General features: G+C 46.5%; 1 protein-coding gene across 1 annotated transcript in view; it reads left to right on the top strand.

The window, feature by feature from the left end:
• MICAL2 (microtubule associated monooxygenase, calponin and LIM domain containing 2) overlaps nt 1-21,457 on the top strand; it is a 73,025-nt gene that overhangs the window by 32,938 nt on the left and 18,630 nt on the right. Inside the window, exons 16-19 of the mRNA XM_009076106.1 lie at nt 5,762-5,948; nt 6,995-7,083; nt 7,596-7,968; nt 20,185-20,377. Of these exons, the coding sequence (XP_009074354.1) occupies nt 5,762-5,948; nt 6,995-7,083; nt 7,596-7,968; nt 20,185-20,377 (842 nt within the window). The remainder of the gene's footprint in view (nt 1-5,761; nt 5,949-6,994; nt 7,084-7,595; nt 7,969-20,184; nt 20,378-21,457) is intronic.

The following is a 21,457-nucleotide window of genomic DNA, read 5'->3' as shown; positions in this document are numbered from 1 at the left end:
CAGTGACTGAGCAGGTAGACACTGAGCTGACTTGCAATCTGCGAAGGGCATGTTCCTCAGCTGGGCCAGAGCTGTGTTGAAATGACTCCCTGGCTCCTGTTAGCCAGGGAAATCCACAGCCCTTCAAGGACACTGCAAGCTCAGCAGGTGCCTTACTGCAGTAATCCCCTAATTCCCTTCAGCTTCAAAATAATTCCTTTGCCTGGATTTACCTCTTACTTTTTATGACCTCAGAGGTGTAGCATGTGATGGGTCTTAAGCTAAGTAATGGTTTCCAAAACATTGAGGGCTGATGCTTGTTTGGTTTGGAGAACTGTTGTGACTCTGCAAAGAGACTAAAAATTCCCAAAACAAGCCCAAGCTATTTGAAAAACCTCTAAAATGTGAGAACTAGGATCTTAATCATATGGAGATTCTGTGAGAAATAATTTTGTTGAGATTTCAACATCTTTTCTTGGAGAACATTTGGCCTGAGCAATCCTCTTTGGATGTTTTAAAAATTGCATTTTGTTTAAAGTGCACTCACAGCCTTGTATTAAGCTGCCATCGTATGTAAGTGGTGCAGCAATAGTTTGTTGTGACTTGATTTCACTCAGGCTGAGTTTTCTCCAGTTGAAAAGGGCACTCTAGAGGTCCTGGCAGAATGCAGCTCAGCTCAAGCAAGAAAATCTAGTTCTGTCACCAGCACAGTACATATATATTCATCTCATTGGGTAAATATTTGGCTGGTTACGTAGGACTACATTTATCCTTTGGCAGATCTATGTGCATGAGCATCTTGATGCCTACACTTCATAGGTGGTACAAGCTCAGGATTTGTGTTTCTGGTCTCAGTTTTGAGAGTTATCACTAGGTAAGTCTAGAGTTCAGTATCAGAAAGGGTTTCAGCATGGGTAAGCCAACAGGAAGAGCTCCCTTGTGTTGCTCTCACTGTTTCTGCTTTTTCTCGGCAGAAAACCAGAAAATAATAGAAATGTTTTGAGTTTTATAAGACTTCATAGAGTATGACCTATAGATGTGAGCACCGTCCCCTCCTTTGGTTAGTGTAGAGTATGACCTATAGATGTGAGCACCCTCCCATCCTTTGGTTAGTACTGTCATTTTAACCTCAAGCTGGAGCTGAGTTCATTACCAGACGTGAAGATCCATCACATCCGTTGAGTTTTCAGTGGAACAATATGAGTTGTGGTGACACAGTTACTGAAAATAGTGGCTACAAAGTCCTACTCTCTTCTTACAGAGCCTGTTATTAAGTCTGAGTCCTAAAAGGAGCACTTGAAAGGAAGGCTATGGGACCATATTGTTTCATGTTATTACAACTTATTAAGAATTAACTCCTTTATGGAAGGTGCAGTAATAACTTAAAGTACCTTCTAGCTTTAATCAGCTGTCAGAATCCACACAGCTGGAGTTAGGAATTAGCATATATTATATTACAGACTGGGCTTTGGTTATTCCTGTTTTCTGTTTAAAGCTGGATTGACCTTCAGAAAGTTCTGTTCAGCTGAGTTTTGCACGAGTGAATCCTCACAGTGTGGCATGAGAACTCTCAAGTTGTTGCAGTCAACAGCCTTTTCTCCCTGCAGAGTTTGGACCAACTCCTTCCCTTCAGTGCCCTGGCTGTAATCACCAGCAGTCAGCAGAGCTTGGGTGTTTCCTACACACAGTGTCATGTTACCCAAATGTTTATCTCAGAGGGAAAATACATATGTAGCAGGTTGTACCAAAAGTAAATAAATCACCCTCAAAGCAAAATAAGACCAGGAAAATCATTAAAGATATGAAAGAACAAAGGGAAAGCCTTACATGCTTTTAGAGGCAGAGAGTGTATTTCCTTTGTTTGATGAAAATACCACCGAGGCTGAGTTTTGGTTGGCTGTGGTGGTGTAAGAGCAGCAGGAAATGCAGAAGGCACCTTTGTCTTCCCACATTCATCAGCACCCTGGTCAGCCTGCTGAGAGCTTTGGCAATGTGTCATTGACGGGTCAACAGTCTAAGTAAATCACCAACCTGGGATTTTTAGGTGATTTCTGGTTGCTGCCTGAAATTCACCCTGTAAGGTAACTCTGTAAGATTCCCTTTCAACCAAAGATTTCGAGCTGTTGGTACAAACTTGCCTGAGTTGTGAGCAGCAGCCTGTTCATATAGTGGCCCCAGTGTTTCTGCTGGTGGCAGGTGCTCATGGGCTGCCCTGGTGGGTTCTCATTCTGCCCTGAGATTTCTGGTTTGTGACTGAGTGATGCTGGAATAGAACAGAGTGGAATAGTTCAGTTGGAAGTGATGTACAACCATCACCTCTTGCCTGACAATTCAGCGCTGACCAAAAGTTAAAACGTGGTTTCAAGGGCCTTGTTGCTAAATGAAATTGAAATCCCATTTGCTTTTACTTGGAGTGTGAATTCACAGTCATTACAAGAACATTTCCTTTTAATAACACTTTTAATTCTCTTGCTTTCACTGCTTTGATGTTGACATAGATTGTCCCAATGGGTGGAGAACAGAAATTGGCCAACCTGATGAATTTCAAGGTGTAGTTCATGCTCAAGGATACTTTTCCTGAAATTCCACTACTTGCACTTTAAGCACAGCCTTGTTATTTAGCTGATTGCTCCAGCATTTAACAAGTTCAAGGTAAACTCTCTGCTCCAACTGACTTTGAACACTTTCCTTTACCTTGGAGCTTGTGGGCAAGAAGTTGTACGTGGCCTAGAAGTTGCTCAGCATATTCAGAGATGGAGGATTTGGGAAGAAAAAATTTTTCTTGCCTGATGTGAAACCATACAAAGCAATGTAGTGTTCCTGTAGTAGCAAGTAGCACGTCTCATATTACTTTGTAGTTTGATGTACCACTTAGGAGAGCCTTGTGGTATGGAATTGGCAGTTTGCTTCGCAGATCTTACCCAGAGGTTGTGCAGATATTGAATAATACTTGAAAGTTTTGTTATATGAATCAAAACTAAAGAGTAAAGAAGTTTGTCCCTTAAATGGCCTTTCTTCTCTCCCAGCCCCTGAGCATGTGTTCTGGCAGGAGAGCCTGGACCATGCAGTCAGCTCTGTCTGCAGTGCATTCTGAGCCTCAGCCCAAGGAACTGCCTTCTCCTTGAAGGCCTAATCCATAGATTTGCTTAGAAACAGCCTAATATTCATGGTGTAGTCGTGTGATGAAGCAGATTAAAGGAGATGTCTTCCTTTCATGAGTGTCATTTCTCCAGTTTTCTCTGGCATTAAGAGGAGTCATTGGGGAGAGGGCAAATGGTTGCTCTGGGAGCATCAGCAAAACATTTCTGTGTGGGACTTGGCTCATACATTTTCCTAGAATGTTCCCTCAAATGACATGGTTTGTGGACTGTAATGCAGAGTTTTATCCCACCCCTGTTCTGAAATGCAATAATCAAGTCCCAAATTGGAGTGAACAATAGGGAGTTTTCTTGGGTTTTTTTTCATGTCAGAATGTCCAGCCCAGACAGCCAGGGAGCAGGTCCCAGCTCAGCCTTCCACGGAGCAGCAGGTGCCTCGTGCTGGGGGAGCAGTGTTTGCTCCCATCAGCTCTTTCTCCACCATCCACCAGGAGTGTGTGAGCTCAGAACCTTCTGTGGCCCCAGCTGGATCCTGCTGGCCACGCATGAACCTCCCTGTGCTCTGCCAGGCTTTGCCTCTGCTCTTTCTCCTGCCTCCCTTTATTGGTGTTTGCATGTTTTCGAATCGTTCTTGTCCTTTCTGTCTTCAAATCCTTTATTTTTCAGGAATAACTAAAGCTCTTCCTTCTATTGTTCATCTTCTCCCCCTTTGTGGTTAGGCCACTGTAGGAAGGGTCTCACGTGCAATTGGAGCTGTGGCTGAAGTTCTTGTGAATCTCTATGTGAATGATCACAGGCCCAAGCCACAGCTTGAACTGGTAAGACTGAACACACAAAGAAACAATAACTTCACTTACAACTGGTGTTTCCAGAATGCCATCCTGACTTCAGGCCCTGGTTGTGAGCACTTTAACCATTATGAGAGGTCTTAGTCTAACACTTGTTAAGGAATCAAGTGCATATTGGCAAAACTTGCTGATGTGAGAATGTGCTGGAAAAGTTGCTCACCATGTCTCCTCTTTATATTTTTATTACTTGGCTGTGTGATTTAAAACTTCAGGAGGCTTTTTATTAAGTGCAATTACTGCAGAATTAATAGCAGAAGACAAGTATTAATCAGGGTGGCTCCTGAAGAAAGTTTGGTGTGCAGTTATTTGTAAGAGGCGAGTGCTGAATCACCACACCTGGTTTCCAAGAGAGCTGTTTGACAAGGCTGACTGTTCTGTTGCATCCAGAAGCAGTTTGTGGACAGAGCTGCAGGTCCTTGCCCCGTTCCTCACTCTCCATCTGCTGCTCCCACTGCTCACAGCCGCCAGGTACTGGGAGCTGAAGTGAGGTGGTGTGTGCTGCTGCTGACACTTGAGCCAGCAAGAAACTCAGCTGCTTTTGCTTCCTTGTAACTCTCTGCTGTATTAACATGGTGTTTTTGAAATGCATTTGTGTGGTTTTCCACTTGCATGGTTGTTCCTTTGGGGAGTTTCATGCTCTGAAATGATCCATTGCAGCAAAATGGATTGCAGTGACAGATTTGGAATAGGATTCTCAGCTTTTAAGCACAGGACAATGTGGCCTTGACAATTGTGACTTGCACTTGACATGAAAAGCTGTCCCAAGGTCACCTCTGGCTGGCAAATTTGAGTTGTGTGGGCTGTGTGCTGCTGTCTGAATGTGCCTGGACCCTGCCAAGCCTGTGCCTCCTCTGCCCAAGGTGTGGTACCCATGCTGTGGCAGCAGGGATGGTGGAAGGAGAGGAGCTGGTGATGGATGTGGTAGATGCAGAGAGATCATCTGTGCTGACCTGTAACCAAGCAAAGTCACCTCCTCATACTGCCCCTAATAAGGAAAGGGAAGCTCAGTGGCATCTAATCCATTCACAATTTATTTTTCCTGTACCTTTTGTGTGTATATCCAAGAGAGGATGAGATTTGTGGCAATTAAAGAATGTTAGTTACCAGCCTAATTTCAGCAAGAGCTTACAAAATAATTTCAAGTTGTTAATGTGTCTCATATTTTAAAGTCTAATGAGTTAAAAATATTCTGAATGGCTGTGGTAGGAAGCAAACTGATTTGTAAAACAAACCAAGCCCCAGCTTGGGCTGCAGTCTCAGGAGGAGCAGAGCTGAGAGGGGACACACGTCTGTGGCAGTGTGAGTTGTGGTTCAGACAAGTGTTGAAGACTCTCAGCTTTTCTTCCTGGACCTAAAAGCACAAACCTGTGTTTTCCTCCAGAGTGTGTATGAACTCTGAATCTTCAGGGTGTCTGTTTCCTTGGCTTCAAATGTGTGTCTGCCCAAGGCTGGCAGGGTCTACCTTCATCTTCAGAAAACCCCAGTGCCCACAGCTGTGGGATGTGAGTCCCTGGGCCAGGGGAGAGCATTTGGGGCTGCTCTTGTCCGTGAGGAGTCACAAAATGTTGGTCAACTCCCAGAGGGAAACTGGGTGCAAGTCCAGCATAAAACTCACCCCTTAAAATCCTTGTGATGTCTGATTTGTGAATTGCTGCCAAACCTGCAGAACTGTGAGTAACACGAGTAACAAGCAAAGCTGCCTGATGCTCACTGGAACCGTGTGTGAAGAGTGCTGTGTGACACTTCCAGCAGCTCAAGCAGCTGCTTCCTTGGTGAGGATTCCTGCCTGGGTGCAGTGCCACGGCCTCACTGCCTTTCTGTTTGCACCTTGGCCAGGGCTCTCTGCGCAAGGAGTTCCCTCCATCCGTGGGGGGCAGTGACACCTGCCATTTCTGCGGGAGACGCGTGTACGTGATGGAGCGGCTGAGCGCCGAGGGACACTTCTTCCACAGGGAGTGCTTCAGGTGTGCCACCTGCTCCAGCACGCTGCGCCTCGGCCTCTACGCCTTCGACGGCGACGAGGGTAAGGCAGCAGCTCTGGGAGAGTGTTTTGACATCTCTGAGTCTTGATGCTTCCAACAGAACGAGGGAAACGTTCTGGCCCGGTAGCTTGGCTGGGAGTTGTAAGTGTGTTGTGTGTGTCTGTGCTGATCTGTAAGTCCTTATACTTGCAGTTCTGCTCTTTCAAAAGAATTGAGGTATGACAGAGCTGAGCTTTAAATGGAAAAGTCCTCAGTGGAAAAGAAGCTGAGTGGCCAAAATGCACTTTGTCCCATCACAGGTCAAAAGTAGGGGTGAGGAAAAGGATGAATTTTCTCCAACAATGCAGTTATTCTTATTTCTCTTTTATAACTGGCCCTTAAATAATGTGACCTACAAGGATAAGCTGTAATCGTGGCAGATTTACACGGATGGAGGGAATAGAGGTTATTTTTTGTGAGATGTTATCGTTCAGGACTTGAAAGCAGTGGGACTGGCCAAGCACAGTGTGATTTATTCCAGGCTGCTGTAGAACAGGATGTCCAGATCTTGAGCACTCAGTCCCACCTAGAGCCTGGGGTTTGGAGATGGGGAAGTTTTGTTGGGGTTTTTTTTCAAATTTAGAGTGGAACTATCAAACTGAATTGCAATTCCCTCATCATTTTCAAATGGTCTGAGTAGACCAGAGTGTTAAACTGTTCTGCTCCTGTGAAAGGATTTAAGACTCAAGGGCAAAGGTGGTTCTGTTTCAGCCAAGAGAATCTGCAGGTACTTCTTTTGAGCAGATCATTTGACTTTTTTTCTGCTTGATGTCTTGTGTTGGTTTGTGACTTTGCATTTACAGGATCTTGTTTTTCTACTGTTTGTTTATCTTGTACCTAAGTGATAAATAACAGATAAATGACCTTGTGTTGTTGAACTGATGTGCAAATCTGTGCTCTGTAAAGGAAACCCACTCAGAGCTGTGAGTTATTCACAGTTAGTGCCCAACCATTTGTTACCCTGATTTCAATTTTTTCATAGATGCAGCAGTGAGTTTTCAGTCCATATAGTTAACATACCATTTTATTTTATTTTCCCCTCTTGTAGGTAAATTTTACTGTAAACCTCATTTTACACACTGCAAAATGAGTGCAAAACACAGGAAGAGAAGAGCAACATTACAGATCCAAGGCAAGGTATGTGTTGGTTATGTGGGCAATGCAGGAGGTGTTGATGCAGCTTTACTTGGAGCAGGTGCAGCAGTTGTTTGTGTGTGGGGATGTTTTCTCCCTGATGTGCAGAAGTAGCAAAATCAGTGCTAAAATATAAAGCTCCTGGTTCTGTGAATTTGGCATGTTTATAATCTGGCTCTCAATGGAATTTAGTTTTCCTAAGCAAAGTTGAACTAAAGAGAAATTGGAAATGAAAATCTATTTCCTTTCTAGACACCGTCCCAGGTTGCCCAGGGAGGCTGTGGCTGCCCCAACCCTGGTGGTGTCAATCCAGGCTGGATGAGCCTTGAGCAACCTGCTCTGGTGGGAGGTGGCCCTGCCCAGGGCAGGGGTTGGGGCTGGGTGATCTGTAAGGTCCATTCCTTAAATTCTATGATTCTATTTGAAGACTTGAAGACAGTAGCAGAAACTGAGCTTACATACTCCAGAAGCATATCTAAACTTTTTTTTTTTTTTTTGCTGCTTTGTGTAAGGAGGCAACGGAAGCATGGAAGAAAGTGGAATCCAAAGGCCCAGAGACCAGCCCAGAAAGCACTCTGTGTGCTGCCAGCAGTCCAGAGGACAGGTCCCCAGGTATCCTGGCTTCCTTCTTGGGGGGCTCGCTGGGCTGGCCCCTGCGGGTGACGAGGGAGCTGCTTGACATTCCCAGCCGCCTGGCTAACTGGATGCATGGTGTTCTGCACGCTGCCAAGCTCCATTTCAGGGACAATGCCTATAACTATACCTACCTGTACGAACTGCTGAGCCTGGGTGTGCCCCTCCTCTGTGCTCTCCTGGAGGTACTCGCTCACATGTACCGGGAAGCAGAGCTGTCACTTGAAAATGTGCTTGAATGGGTGAAAAGATTCTGTAGGGTTTGAATTCTTCTATGTGTCTTGCTCAGTTGTGCCTTTCAGATTTTCAAAATTAACAGCCTGACTATTTTCTACAGGGGAGTTTTTGGTTTGGAGATTTTAATTTTTTTTTAAACTTTTCTTGCGATTTAATGCACGATGTCAATGAGTGGTGGATTCCTTCTGATACAGGCAAGGTACAATCAAAACTTTCAACATAAAATGTACTGTATGTTAGAGCATGAAGGACAGAGTCCAGACACATTTCCAGGCCACAGAGACAGATGAAGGATATTTTGTAGATGATTTTTTTCTTCCCTGTATTACTCTGTGATCAGACAATTGGGGAAGATGGTACATTTTGAGACCATTTTCCTCACTGCTTCCCCCTCCCCTTTTTTTGTTTCTTTTTTTGTTAAGTCAGACCAAGAAAGAATGTGTGTTCTTTCAGATGTTTGGGGACTAGTTTTGACAAGGGACTGGTTTTGAAACCTGAATATGGCACATAGCTCTTTTTTTCCCCTCATTTCATCTCTGCTCTGGGTTGTGAGGTTTATAACATGAATGGATATGTTTTCCAAAAATCATGTACATAGCTCACGTTGCTCCTAGTCATACCTCACACTGCTTACATGTCATACAGACCCTTTGTTGACAGTGGCTATTACCTCTTCTACTAACTTACTTAAAGTTTATAAATAAATTTGAGGAGCAAATAGTGGTTGAGTGAAGGCTTGATTGAAATTGCAAGTAGTGTCATTAGTCCTGACATCCCTTGAGTTGAGTCTTCCTCATGAGGTGCCTGTTTTGAGGAGTATTGATGTGTGGAGTACCCATGTGTGACTGAAGTCACTGCTGCTGGGCTCTGGGCAGGCACTGCTCCTTGTCTTTTGGAACAAACAGCAGAAACCCATAAATGTTTTCTAGGGAGATTACTTCTTAGCTGGGTATTTAATTCATTTCCATGTGTTCAGCTGATGGCAGAACGATGAAATTCCATCACCTGGAGCAGCCACTCAGTAAATTCCTTTCAGACACCTCTCCACAAGGTCTACCTTAATCAGTAGGTGCCTGGGCAGGTTAAATAATGTGTTTAACAGCCAAGGATGTGTTGGCATCCCAAACTGTGACTGCTTTCAGCCTGATTAGACAGAGAGGTGAGCACAGTCCCTGCCACGAAACATGGCAATATGTGGAGCCTAAACATAAAGTGTCCCTAGCATTTGTTTGTAACCAAAAGAATGTGGCATAAACCCTAGGAAATGCTGTTGCAGTCAGTCAGTGCTCGAGCTGGGGATCACCTTCCCAGGTGGGTTTATTTTGGTTCTGCTGTGACGTGGGGAGACATGATTTGAATTGTTTTGCTGCTTAGGTGTTAAAAGGAAATCTGTCTTCTGTTTAAAATAAATGACAACTGGATCTTTCCTCCAGATAGTTCAACTTTCTTTATGCTATGAGGGTAAAGCTTTTCACATTTTAGAGTGGTTATGTATTTTGGGGAAAAAATTGATCAATGTATGCAGACACAGCAGCAGTTCCAGGAACATGGGAGGCATCTGTACACCTGTGAAGAAATGTATCTGTACCTTTTGATAGCATTTAAAAAAACCCCAACACTTTGAATCACTGTATGATTTTAATTATTTGCTAATGACAGTCATTGTTTCAGCCTAAAAACCAGAAAATCTGCAGTGTGATTTACCATGTTGCTCCTGTGGCACAGCAAACTGCTGAGGGATAACATTTTAAAATTGGCTTGCTGTCGATTTTGATTCCAGTTTGTCCTGATTTCAGTTCTGTTCCTGAAGTTTTTGCCTGCTGTTTGCTACAGGAAATTTTCTGCTTTTTCAGCAGAGTGAGAATAGTAGCAAATTTAAAGAAAATGTGATACAATAAAAAAATTGGAAATCTCTGACCAATAAACTTGAAGTGAATGAATTACTTGCTAGTAGAAGTTTAAAAATAGGACTTCTTAAAAATTTGAAATGTGGTATTGGCTTTATATAGGTTTATATAATGGGGAATAAAATCCATACATTTCCACAACAGGATTCAGGAACTGTCCTAATGAAAATGTTTTCCTGAGGAATCTTGGTTACCCTGCATATTCCACTGGGATTTTGCAAGTGATTCTGTTGGGAGAGGTTTTTACTGGTAGATTTTTTTGATTTCTTCATCTGAATATTCTACCAGTAATATTCATCCCTATTTGTCCTGATTCATAATTCAATGGCAAAAAGGCAGTTTCATTTCGGCCAATTCTTCTTTGTGCCTATGTAATGTTTCTGATGCTTTCCTGTATAACCAAGTTAAGCTCTTTGTTTTCTTCCCTGGTGTGTCTCTGTCAATCTCCCTCCCTGCTGTTAGTGCAGCTCAGCATTCCGGTCCTGCACCCGCTCACTGGCTGAAGCCTTTCTGCTCTCAGGTGATTTTTTTTCTGCTTGCCAGTTCCAAAGTTGTGTGACTAACACTGTCATTTGACAGCATTTCATTGTGTGTTTGGGTTTGGTTTTGAAACTTTTGGAGCAAACTCTGTGTGTGTCTGGTATATTAACAGAGCTTTGGCATGATCATTTAACCTGCTGCTGAGTTAATGGTCTGGAAAAGGTAATACCTGTGCTCCTCTTCACAGGGAGAGCTCTGTGTGCATGGGAAGCTCCCTGTGCCTTCATGGTAACTTAGGCGAGTAAACTGTTCCTGGAAAGGACTAGTTAGAGCCTTATTTCTTTCAAAGAATTGAAGGAAAGGTTTAATTTAGCTCAGGATGTGATTGCTCAGCTGATTGTCCTGGTTGGCATGAGCAGCTATTTTCATTGAGCTCCAACAGGAATGAGCAAGCAGTGTCTGAGCACTCCTCTGCTTTCCTACTGGAAAATGGAAGAATAAAGATATAAAATAAAGAGATTCTGTAGAAAAAGTAGCCAAAGTGATGCAAACTCCAGCCTTCCGTGCCAAGTGACACTGGAGGCAGAGCTAACAGCAGGAAATGTGCATGTGGTTCTCAGGCTGAAATACCAACAGGCTGAGTTTATATAACCAGAGTGTTTTGGTTTGAATGTTTTATTAACTGACTAACTAGGCCCTGTTTGGCACTCTGATGAATGGATTTGTCTTGCTGCATGAGGCATTGCCAGTATTCTTCATTGCAAACTTCTGTGATTATTTTTATGTACTTTTTACATAAGTTACAGCCTGTGTAACCACAAGTTGACAAGCTAGAGGAGGGAAATGAATTCAGCTCAGGCTGATCAGCAAGGGCACTGGGGGTCTGGCTGGTGTGGTCCTGGCCCAGCTGTCCCTGCTGGGCTTCCCTTTCCAAGGGGAGAGCCCTTGGCATTGGTCTTAGGAGCAGTTTTCAGGAGGGGCTGAGCATTCTCTGCCCCGTGCCCCATCTCACAGCCTCAGCAGGAGCATGGTAGGGCCTCGGGGTCAGAGCCCCACAGCTCTTCTCTTGCTGAGCTGTGTGTTTGCATGACTCAACCAACAGTGTTTGTTTGGCTGGGCACCCTCCAGTGTCCTGCTGGCTTTGGGAGTCCTGACGCTGTGCCCACGCAGAGAACTGTCTGTGTTTGCAGCATCACTTCTGGCCCAGAGGGCTGAGCTGGGACTGCCTGTGTGTCTCTGTGTGCTGCAGCAGAGCTGGCCATGCCCCAGTGTGGAGCTCCTGCCATGGTCTGTCATTTCAAACCACTTCCATTGCTGCGTTTTGTACTCTCTGTTGCAGAGTCTTCCTCGCTCCTCCCGCCCAGTAAGGATTCTGTCCTTCTCCTCCTCCATCTCCTGTCTTCATTTCACTTTATAATCTGAACTGAATATTTTTATTCCATAGTTCTTATCTCTGTATTTAAATTTTCACATGGAAATTTGTATTTTGCACATGGTGAAAATTGTTTTAGCTTTATTTATGATATCTGCTGTAAACAAAAATAAATGTAGTTCTTTATAAGTCTCCTTGTTTCATCTCTTCCTTTTGTAAACATTTCCTGAGCACAGAGACTGGATAATGACCTCACTCTGGTTTTGCAAATTCCTCTTCTGGTGGATGCTGTGGTGTTCTCCTTCCTGGGCCTGAGCCAAGGGCCAGAGTTTCACTGTGGTGGGATCATTGCATGTGTGTCCCTTTTGAAAGGGATCTACGTCAAGGTCCTTGACAAGTTATGCCATTGCTGCAGATCCAAGGTGCCTGGTGCTGGGATTTACCCTTCCTGGGAATCAGGAGCTGGTGTTGGGGAGCATGGGGGTGGCTTGTATTGCATACACAGGTGTCACTTGTCCTCTTCTCTTTGACTCCTGTTACCTTTCCTTATGTTGCTGTTTTGCATCTTGACATATGCCATAAAGGTAATAATGTGTTTGGGATTTTATGTTCAGGAAAGGAGGTCATAACTGTGGATAAAGCTTTGCCTTTGCTCCTCCCTCTGTTGTGCTATGTGCAAGTTCTCTGTATCTTCTGGACCTCTGGGAGCTGCAGCTCGTGGTGACCTATTACCTGTCAACAGTGACTTGGTTTGTTTATCTGTTTATCCATTGCTTACTCTGCCATGGCTGTTTTTTATTTTAGTTTGTGTATTTAGAGCTGGTGATGTGGTTCTCTTTAGACAGCAGGTTCTCCCAAAGAGCTTTCCTAAGTCTTCCTTCCCTTCATTTTCTTGCTTACTCTGCAGTTCTTAAACTATCATCTCTTCCTTTCTATTTCAAGGAAAAAGACTCATCCCAATAATTTACTGGAGGAATTGTGTGATTTTATTTTTTTAATTAATTCAAACTCAGCCTCTGAGGTTGTTTGAATGACAGAAATGATTTTTTTTTAATTGTTGCTAAACACAACATTGCCAAGGGACAACAAATGTGGCTCTCAGTGAACTATTCCAGCTTCCCTGCCAAAGCAAAAGCCACTACCCACAGCAGAGTTTGCTGTCCAAGGGGGAGATGTTTGCATAGTGAAAACACAGGGCAACAAATACCAGCGAAGACAATACTTGGCACTTCCTTAATTGCAATGGACAAAGCAATTCTGGTAAAACTAAATTTACTCTGCATAATTTTCAGTTTTGGAGCAGACTCGTTTAGGCAGAGGCAGTGGCAGAGAAACATCAGAAGAGGTTTTTGTGTCTGCAGAAGGTGATGATTTGTTTGGCCCTGAAGCTTCGAGAGGCATCAGATGTTCCTGCTGTTCTCATAAAGTTTCACTTATTCCTGCTAAAATATCAGTACAAGGACTTGGAATTGGGGCAATATTAGAGGCTTGATTTGTTTCTGGTGGGGATGCAAAAGGCCCAGAAAGTCCAATCACTAGACAATCCTGTCAGTAAACAGTCCAGGCCCTGGAACACCAGTGGACAAGAAAGGACACGGTGTACACAAAAGAAAGAAAACAGACAAAATGACATTTTTTAATGTCAGTTTTCAAAATGTGAAGTTATGAAGAAATTTGCATCTCGCTGTGGTATTGGATTTGCTTTTTTAGCATTTATTCTGCAGGTATTCATTCCTGTCCTTGTTTTAAGGGGTTTGGTGTTTTTAGTCCGAAAATTCTGTTTTGACAGACACTGACCACTCTGCAGACTGAAACTATTGGCACTGTACTCCAAATTCACAATTGCTACATGCCTTAATATACCAGAATAACACAGATTGCTCTGATAAAATATATCTTTACTCTACAATGATGGAAATAGTGTTATCATAGCAGGTTTTGTTTGAGAATCGATTTTTCCTGAAGATACACCTTCAGTAGCTTTCCACTGAGTTGCCTTTTTTCCTGTTATTAATTTTTACTTAGTTTGTATTAGAGCATTAATGTGCTCCCCACTGGTGCATTCAAAGGTTGTGGAGGGCTCTGTCTTGCTTTGACAGCTTCAAATTCCCTGATTGTGTTTTGTGCCTGATTGAGAAGTGTCTGTTTATTAAGGGACAGATACTTTGAAAGCATCTCCTGCTGCTGAACGTGTGTAGGTGTGGTGTGGGCTCACAGGGCATGGGAGAAGGGCCCTGGTGTGGGACAGGCAGAGGGGGCACAGAGGAGCCATCCCTGGGCCATGGGTGCAGAAGGGGCAGCAGGAAAGCATTTGTAGGCACTGGTGTTTGGAAGCCAGGCAGGGGATCTGGGCCCACTGCCACGAGGTGCAGCATGTGCCACTGCATGGACAACGAGAGAGTCAGTGGCCTTTATTCCTTGTCATTTGTTAGAATAAAGTGGAAATGACTTCTGTTATAAGTATGGAGCAAGCAAAAGGAAAAAGGAGAGATGTGGCAGGAGCACAAGTGCGATGCCAGCCATCACATCTTTTACAGCAACCCTTTTACAGGACTAGAGCGTGGCTGGCGTGTCTCAGGTGTGATGGAAAGTCAAAGTTTGGACAGGCCATGGGTTTGGGAATGCTGCTAGAAACCTTAAAGCCTCTGAAGGCAGATTTGTGACATGTCTCAGTTCCAAACTCTGGCACAGGCACTGATCTCACACAGCCTTACACGGTTTGAACTCGGGTTACAGGGCACAGCTGAAGCTGTAGCAGGTTTGAGCTTGGGTTTCACTCCAGTGTGGGCTGCTGCAACACCAAGGTCTAACCAAGCTGGGGATGTTTCCCCATCCCCTCACCCAGTCTCCCATGGGCTGTGCTTCCCAGTGAGCTTTCTGCTCTGGGTCTCACCCCGGAGCTCGCTGGGCTGATTTCAGCTGTGCCTGCACAGCACTGGTGTTAGACACCTTCCTTCTGCCCCCACAGCTTTCTCCAGGCACTCTGGTGTTGTCAGCTGGGCTCGGATGAGTTTTTTGGTTTATTGCACTGTGAGAAGTCAGGCAATAGAGTGTGCTGGGTGTGCTACAAATCAATTTGTGGCCTGCTGCCTGAATTTCTTAATGTTGGGTTTTGATGCCAGCTAGTGTTTGCTTTCACCAGAGAGCTGCCCATGTTTGTGAGTAACTCCACAGCAGAACTGCTCTCTCCTGCTGCTGCCTGAGTCAGCAGCTCCACACAGACAGAGTCCACTCATCCTGGGAGTGGGTTCTGAGGTAACTCAGGTTAAAGGTTGTCCAAAATCCTCGGGATTGCCAGCCAGGAAAGCAGCTAGGCTGGAGTTATGGGGACACTGGGGTGTGCTGGGTCAGTGGGAAAGCAAACCCTGTGCCAGCACCTGCTGAGCAGAGCAGCACTCTGAATATCAGTGGTGCTTTGCTCCTGAGGACCTGAGGTCACTCTGCCAGCCCCGAATGGCTGGGGCAGCTCTGGGTAAGTATTGTTCCTGCTTCACAAGAACAGAGTGTGCCAGAGGTGCCAAACAACACATCCTGACTGCAGGTTGGGACACCTAATTCCAGCAGGTTTTGTTCTTTCTCCCCACCACCAAAACAAGGCCCACAAGAAATCAATCATTTCTTGTCTGCTTTGCCATGGGTGCAGAGCTCCTGCCCTTGGGGCAGGGCAGTCGTGGCAGGGTCCCCTCTCAGTGCCAGCAGCAGGTATGAACCATTTCTTGCCTGCTCTGAGGGTTCAGCTGAGAGGTCTCCACCTGATGGGCCAGACCTGGTGTTTGTTGTGGGGGCACCCCAAGCTGGGCAGATCAGGATGCACTTGGGGCTGTGTTCTGGACCAGACACTCTGCAAATACTTTGTTCCTGACCACCAGTACCCTGAGTGTGTTGTAGCCCAAAGCAGAAAGATAGATAAATTTTTTAAATATGTTGTTTCCTGGCTCTGTTTCTGGTTTTAATCTGTCTTCAGGGGTGTTCTCTGGGTTTGTATTAGTTTTCCTACTTTGATTAACTTGGCAAGGTTTGCTCCCCCTTTCTTCCTGTGCAGAGCTCCTGTTTGGTCTGACTCACTTTAGCCAACAAATCCCATGGGAGCTCTTGCTGTACCTTGCTTAAAAATTAATTCCCCTCACATGACTTAAAAGCAGCTAAAGAGGAGGAGGGAGGAGAAACATGAACACTCTGGCTGCTTCTGGCCTGGCAGTATTTACTCGATGGGGAGGTGGCTGCAGCTGGCCTGGTTGGGAATTCTGCAGCAGAATATCTTTGACCATTTTTGTCCATGCTGGACAGAGGCACGGAGAGAGCAGCTATTCCCCAGCAAAGCTGATCAAACACAGCTGCCCTGAGCCAGCTGGTGTGGCGGAGCCACTCGGCCCAGTGCTCCCAGTGGGGAGGGGAGCAGCTTTGGCAGAGTTCAGGCTTTGTGCCGCTGTGGGCAGCGCGTGCTCTGCTCAAGGTGGGGTGGAAATGCCTGGCCTGGTCCAGCTGCCCTGGTGGGATCTTGGGTCTGCCCAAATCTGGCTGGTTCCCAAGCCCTTGTCATCTCCTTGCCAGGTCACAGTTGTGATTTTGCCTGATGCTGGTCTGGCAGATGCCTCAGGATCAGCCCATACAGAGCTGGGCTGCCTTGCCAAGCCAAACTCACCAGCATGAACTCTCCTGCTCATGTCTGTGTGTTGGCCCTGGGACTACTGGTGAGGGCACTGCTGGAGCAATCAACACCTTACAAATGGTAATCATAGAAGTGTGGAAAGCTGTGGGTGAAGCCCTGGGTGGGTAGACACTAAGCCCCTTTGGAAAGGGCCTCTCCTCTGCCACGTGTGTGGTGGCACACTGTTCTGAGCAGGTTTCTGAAGGGACTCCCATGGGATCATGGTGTTTTCATCAGCTAAGCAGAGCCCATTGTAATTGCACCTCCAAGCATGGCATAACACAGACACAGGTGTCAGTGCTGCTCTGTGCAGTGCTGAATTGGCATGGGGTGTGTGAGACACCAGCATGTAACTCAGCACCTCATTAAACCCTGCCAGTGTGCTGGCAAAGCCCCTGGGACCAGGAGGAGGGATGTGATGATGCATTTATCTGGTTTGCATTAGCAGGGGGAGCTTGCCTGCTGCTGGCCAGCATTTAGCAGCTTGTTAGTCACGGAGGGACAGTAAACAGGTCTGAGTTTGGAGTGTTCAGAAACCTGCACTGGAGGTTTTTGGCAGAGCAGTCAAGTAGCACTGGCATGGCCCAGCCCAGCTGGTGGTGCCAAGGCCATGAGACAGCATCAGTCCTGGATTTGGGTCTGTGCAGCTCCAGCAAACCCTCCCTCCCTCCCTTCAGGGGCCAGCAGTGACAGCCTGTGAGGTGGGGATGGTTTGTGATGTGCTGAGGGGTCCCTGTGCCTGTGCTGCTCCTGCTTGGCCTGAGCCACGGCAGCACAGGGCTCTGGGAGCTCTGGAGGAGACCTGCCCTGCATTTCCATGGCTATAAATTGCCAGTTTTAAACCCCTGTTTTACTGGAAAAGGGTTTGTGTCTGTTGTTGGGGTCTGCAGGGGCTGTTAGCCCAAACCCATAGGCTGAAGTGAGTTCTGAACAGCCCTGACCCTCCGGGTGAGAGCTGACCCAGATACAAGTCCTGTAGCAATAATTCTCAGTTACCACACAGTTTAGCTAAATCCTTGCCCTGTAAGGAAAGCAGTTGTTCCTCTGCCCACGTGAGAAGGATGGAGGTGAGTTTTGAAACACAGACAAAGGAGAAGTTGTTTTTATCCCCATTTTTCGCTGTGTTCGAGTGGGAGGGCTGGATGAATACGTGATTGTTCTGCTGAAATCACTGGCTGTACTGCTGCTGTCTAAGTAGCTGAAGGCAGAACAGCTCCACCACTTGCATTAATACAACCCAAACCAAAACAAACTCAGGCCATGTTGTTTGTTCTCAGTGCACATCAGTCGAGGGCTCTAAGCAGAAGAGCTCTGACCAGGAGAGACACTTGTGTGGAGCACACAGGAGGCAGAGTGTGTGTGGAAATGCTGCTGCAGGTGCTGTACTAAAGTGATAAGCTCTCTCCAGGCTCTGCTGGGTGGGTGGAATGTTCTGCACAGAGCAGGGTGCCCTTTGGCAGTGTGTGCAGTGCTCAGGGTGCTGAGGGTGAGAGCAGCCACCTCCTCCTGCCCACGCTGTGCCCTGCTGAGGGCAGTGCCCGGTCAGCACGGCCTGGCGCCGCTCTCGCCCCTGACCTGGGATTTCTGCCCTCTGCTTTGGGAAGGGGAGGCATGAGGCTGGTTTTGTGGAGCTGCAGAGTCCCTGCCAGCCCTTGTCTCAGGTCCACCTGCCCCAGAAACTGCCCAGCTGAGCAGCAGAGCCAGCCTGGAGCTGGCAGAGGAGGGGAGGGAGCACCCAGGACTCTGCTGGCTGGTGGGTGGCAGAAGGGGCATCACTCTGAGATGGGCTGCTGGGGAAAGGCAACCAGGAGGTGGAGGATCAGCCTGACAAGGTGCAGTGTGCCTGGGAGGAGAGAGCACAATAACCAAGTTAATGAAACAGGCAATGGTGTGGCCAAAGTACTGGGGCACTGTTATGGATGAGAAGGATCATCCTTATGACAGTGGAGTAAGAAGGAAGTAAACACCAGCCCTTCAGACAGCAAACTGCAGCTCTGTAAGTGGAGACCATAAACACCTTCCCATGGGCCTTGGCCGTGCTCCCTATTATCCCTCTCTTTTCCCAGGTGAATTGTTTGAATGCTTTGGCAAAGCATTGGTAGGAACTCCAGTCCAGACTGTGCAACAGAGCAGGCACATTGCCTCGTGGAGGTCTTTAGCACACTGAGGCACAGAGAATAGGAAATCTGAAGTGAGCACAGTGGAAATGCAGTAAAATCTTACGCAAATGCTATTTTGAGTGACTGTTTCCTGAGGACTGGGGTTTCCTCTGACAGCGCCTGGCGCTGCCACGCAGAGGTCGGCGGCAGGAAACAAACTCTGCCCTGTTCTGTCCCACAAATGGGATGCCTCTTGAGCTTTTGCATTTATGTAGTTCAAGTCTCTTAGCTTCTAATAGAAACTCTTCTGTCCACAAGTATTGACAAAATATGTTAGTAAGGAGTGGGTTTGCTTTCTAATCCTCAAGTGCTTTGGGTTGGAAGGGACCTATAGAGAACTAGTCCAATCCCTCTGCCATGGACAGAGATACTAGTGCAGGATGCTGATCTTAAACCTGGTTAGTATCACTGTGAATACAAATTTCTCTTGCTCAGAAAGCACTCAGCTGTCTAACAGACTGCTGAGAGGGTCAGCTTCCAGGTGCAGGGGTCAAGAAGGGGAGAGATCACGATGACAAAAAGAAAGGAAAAAAAAAGAAAACAATAGAAAAAAGCAAGCACAGATATTTAGCTTTTCAGAGAGGTGGCAGTGCCATCCATCACTGTCATATGGTGTCCTGGGTGACATCCTGAGGTCCTTCACGAGCCCTGACTATTACACATCCCTAGTGACTGGAAACTGGATGAGCACCGAGGTATTGCAGAGGGACTTGTTGGCTGGGAATCTGTTCATGTCCAGGAGCCATGCTGGGAATCGTTGTAGGTAGTCTGTCTGTGGGTTTCAATGCTCTCCAGCTGTGTGTCTGTTAGTCATAAACATGTTTTCTCCTCTTTCCTGTCAGCGTGGCAGGGAAAGCATTAATGTGTGCTGTGGGAAGGGAACACGTACTGAGTGTGCAAGCAAATGGCAAACCTGACCTTCTTTAACAGCTTGCAGTGTCTTCAGCCAGTGCTTATTGCCAGCATGGGTACAAAGTTTATAGACAGAGCTGGCAAACTGTTGTTTGGCTTTGCTTGCTCTGATTTTCATGTAAAATGCACCATCTTTTAAGGAGAAAGTTGAGCTGAAGAACTTGGGTTTTACAAATTGGCTCACAACACTGCTCAGGTGCTGCTCCTTTTCACATGTCAATGTCTGTGTTTGTTGTATGCAATCATAAATAATGTGAAGAGTCAGTTTATTTTGGTCACTCCCACTGGCCTAAATTGACCTAAACTTGCAGTATAAGGCTGAAGGTTTAGCCACCCAAGCAAAGTTGGTTCATCTGCCTCTTGCCACACACAGAGGTACACAGGGGGACAGAAAAGGGCTCATTAATCCCTATTTGTGTGGTTGAAACAGGTCTTACTGCTGCCACCAGGCACCCAGCCTGATGGCCATCCCACCAAGAGGGACAAGCACCCACAGCTGCAGAAGCTGAGCCTACCCCTGAAGTTTCCTTCTCCCTTTACCCAAGCTGAGGAGCCCCAACAGGGCTGTGCCAGGTTGAAGAGATCTTTGGGCTATGCCAGGCTGTCAGAGCACACATCTTGCCTGTGCCTCTGGGGTAGCATGGGGCCCCACACAGAAACCACTGGTGATGGCCAAGGACCTCTCCAGTGCAGAGTGAGGTCCTCCCATGGATTCTCCTCCCCTAACACGCTGCTGTCACCTTTGTGCTTTCCCAGGCTGCTGTCTGCCCGTGGCTGATGAGCCCACCTCCCCCAAGAAGGCAAAGAGCACCCGGGAGAGCTGTGACTTGCAGAGCTGGTTCTCACCTCCTTCCCCTGAGTGGGCCACTGTGAAGGTCATCCCCGAGGAGGAGATGACTGAGCACAACCTTCTTGCCATTCGAGTCATGGTCACCAGCGATGCCAGCAGGTACTGTAAAATATAGGCCTGGAGAAAACCCACTCTGGTTTTCTCTGGAACACTAAAGAAAAGTATAGCAAGATATAGCACTGGATGTACAGACAGCTGGGTGGGCGTGGGGAAGGGAGGGGGCAGAAAAAGACAAACTGCTCAGAATAACAATTGTTCTTAACCGCAACCGTAAATCCCCCCATGCAAATGACTCACTTTGCAGGAAATGTTCAAACATTTCCATCCCACACAGGGGCCTGAATCAGAGGGAAAACATTGCCCTGATCAGCCTGGGCTCAGCTGTTGGAACCAATATTTTTTGGTGCAGGGATTAGGGCAGTGGGTGTGCTATGGCAGAAGGTGCATCCTGTGATCACCTCCCACCTGGGGCACCATCCCTGCTGCTCCACACCCTGGGCCTCTCCCAGGGTCTTTGAGAGCCTGCTCACCCCTGAGAAATCTGAAAGCTGATGATCCTTGGGGAGCTGTCAGGGGAAGCCTGATTTCTGCTTACACATTAGAATATATTGGCTTTCTGGGCAGGAGTGTGTAGGAGTTTATTCCATCTAAAAATTAGATTGGTATCTCCTGGGTAAAACAGTTTTCCTTACTGAGACCTAAAAAGCAAGAGGGGGAGAGAAAAGCAAAAAACAGGACAAACCCAGAGCCAGCTGTTGCCAACACTGCTGCTCTGTAGGGAAGCTCATTCTGAAAGGTGGGGACAAGTGAGAAATGGCACTGCTGAGCTGGCTGCAGGGAGCTCAGCCACAGCTCTGCAGCTCAGGCCTTAGGTACTGTGAGCAACGAGCACCTCTCAAGCAGAGATCAGAAGCCTCACGGTGTAGCCCTTACCTCGTGCTGGCCAAGGAAAATAAACGTTTTGCTCTTTAATACAGAAAGGTGTCACTCACTGTTAATGGCAGGGCTTTTTCTTTTCCTTTGGCGTGGCACCCTGCGCTGTCTCTCCATCCACACAGCGTCTCAGCTATCAAAGCCTTCATCGATTTGTGGGTTTTTATACAGATCTCTGCATGTTTGACACTGCTTGAAAGTCACCTTAAAGAGTGGTGAAATTTAAGGCCACTCTGCAGCCTGCTG

Source organism: Acanthisitta chloris, unplaced genomic scaffold (assembly GCF_000695815.1).
Source record: "Acanthisitta chloris isolate BGI_N310 unplaced genomic scaffold, ASM69581v1 scaffold6126, whole genome shotgun sequence".
Classification (NCBI taxonomy): Eukaryota; Metazoa; Chordata; class Aves; order Passeriformes; family Acanthisittidae; genus Acanthisitta; species Acanthisitta chloris.
The sequence above is the reverse complement of the archived record's forward strand: the minus strand, read 5'-3'. Positions and strand labels throughout refer to the sequence as shown.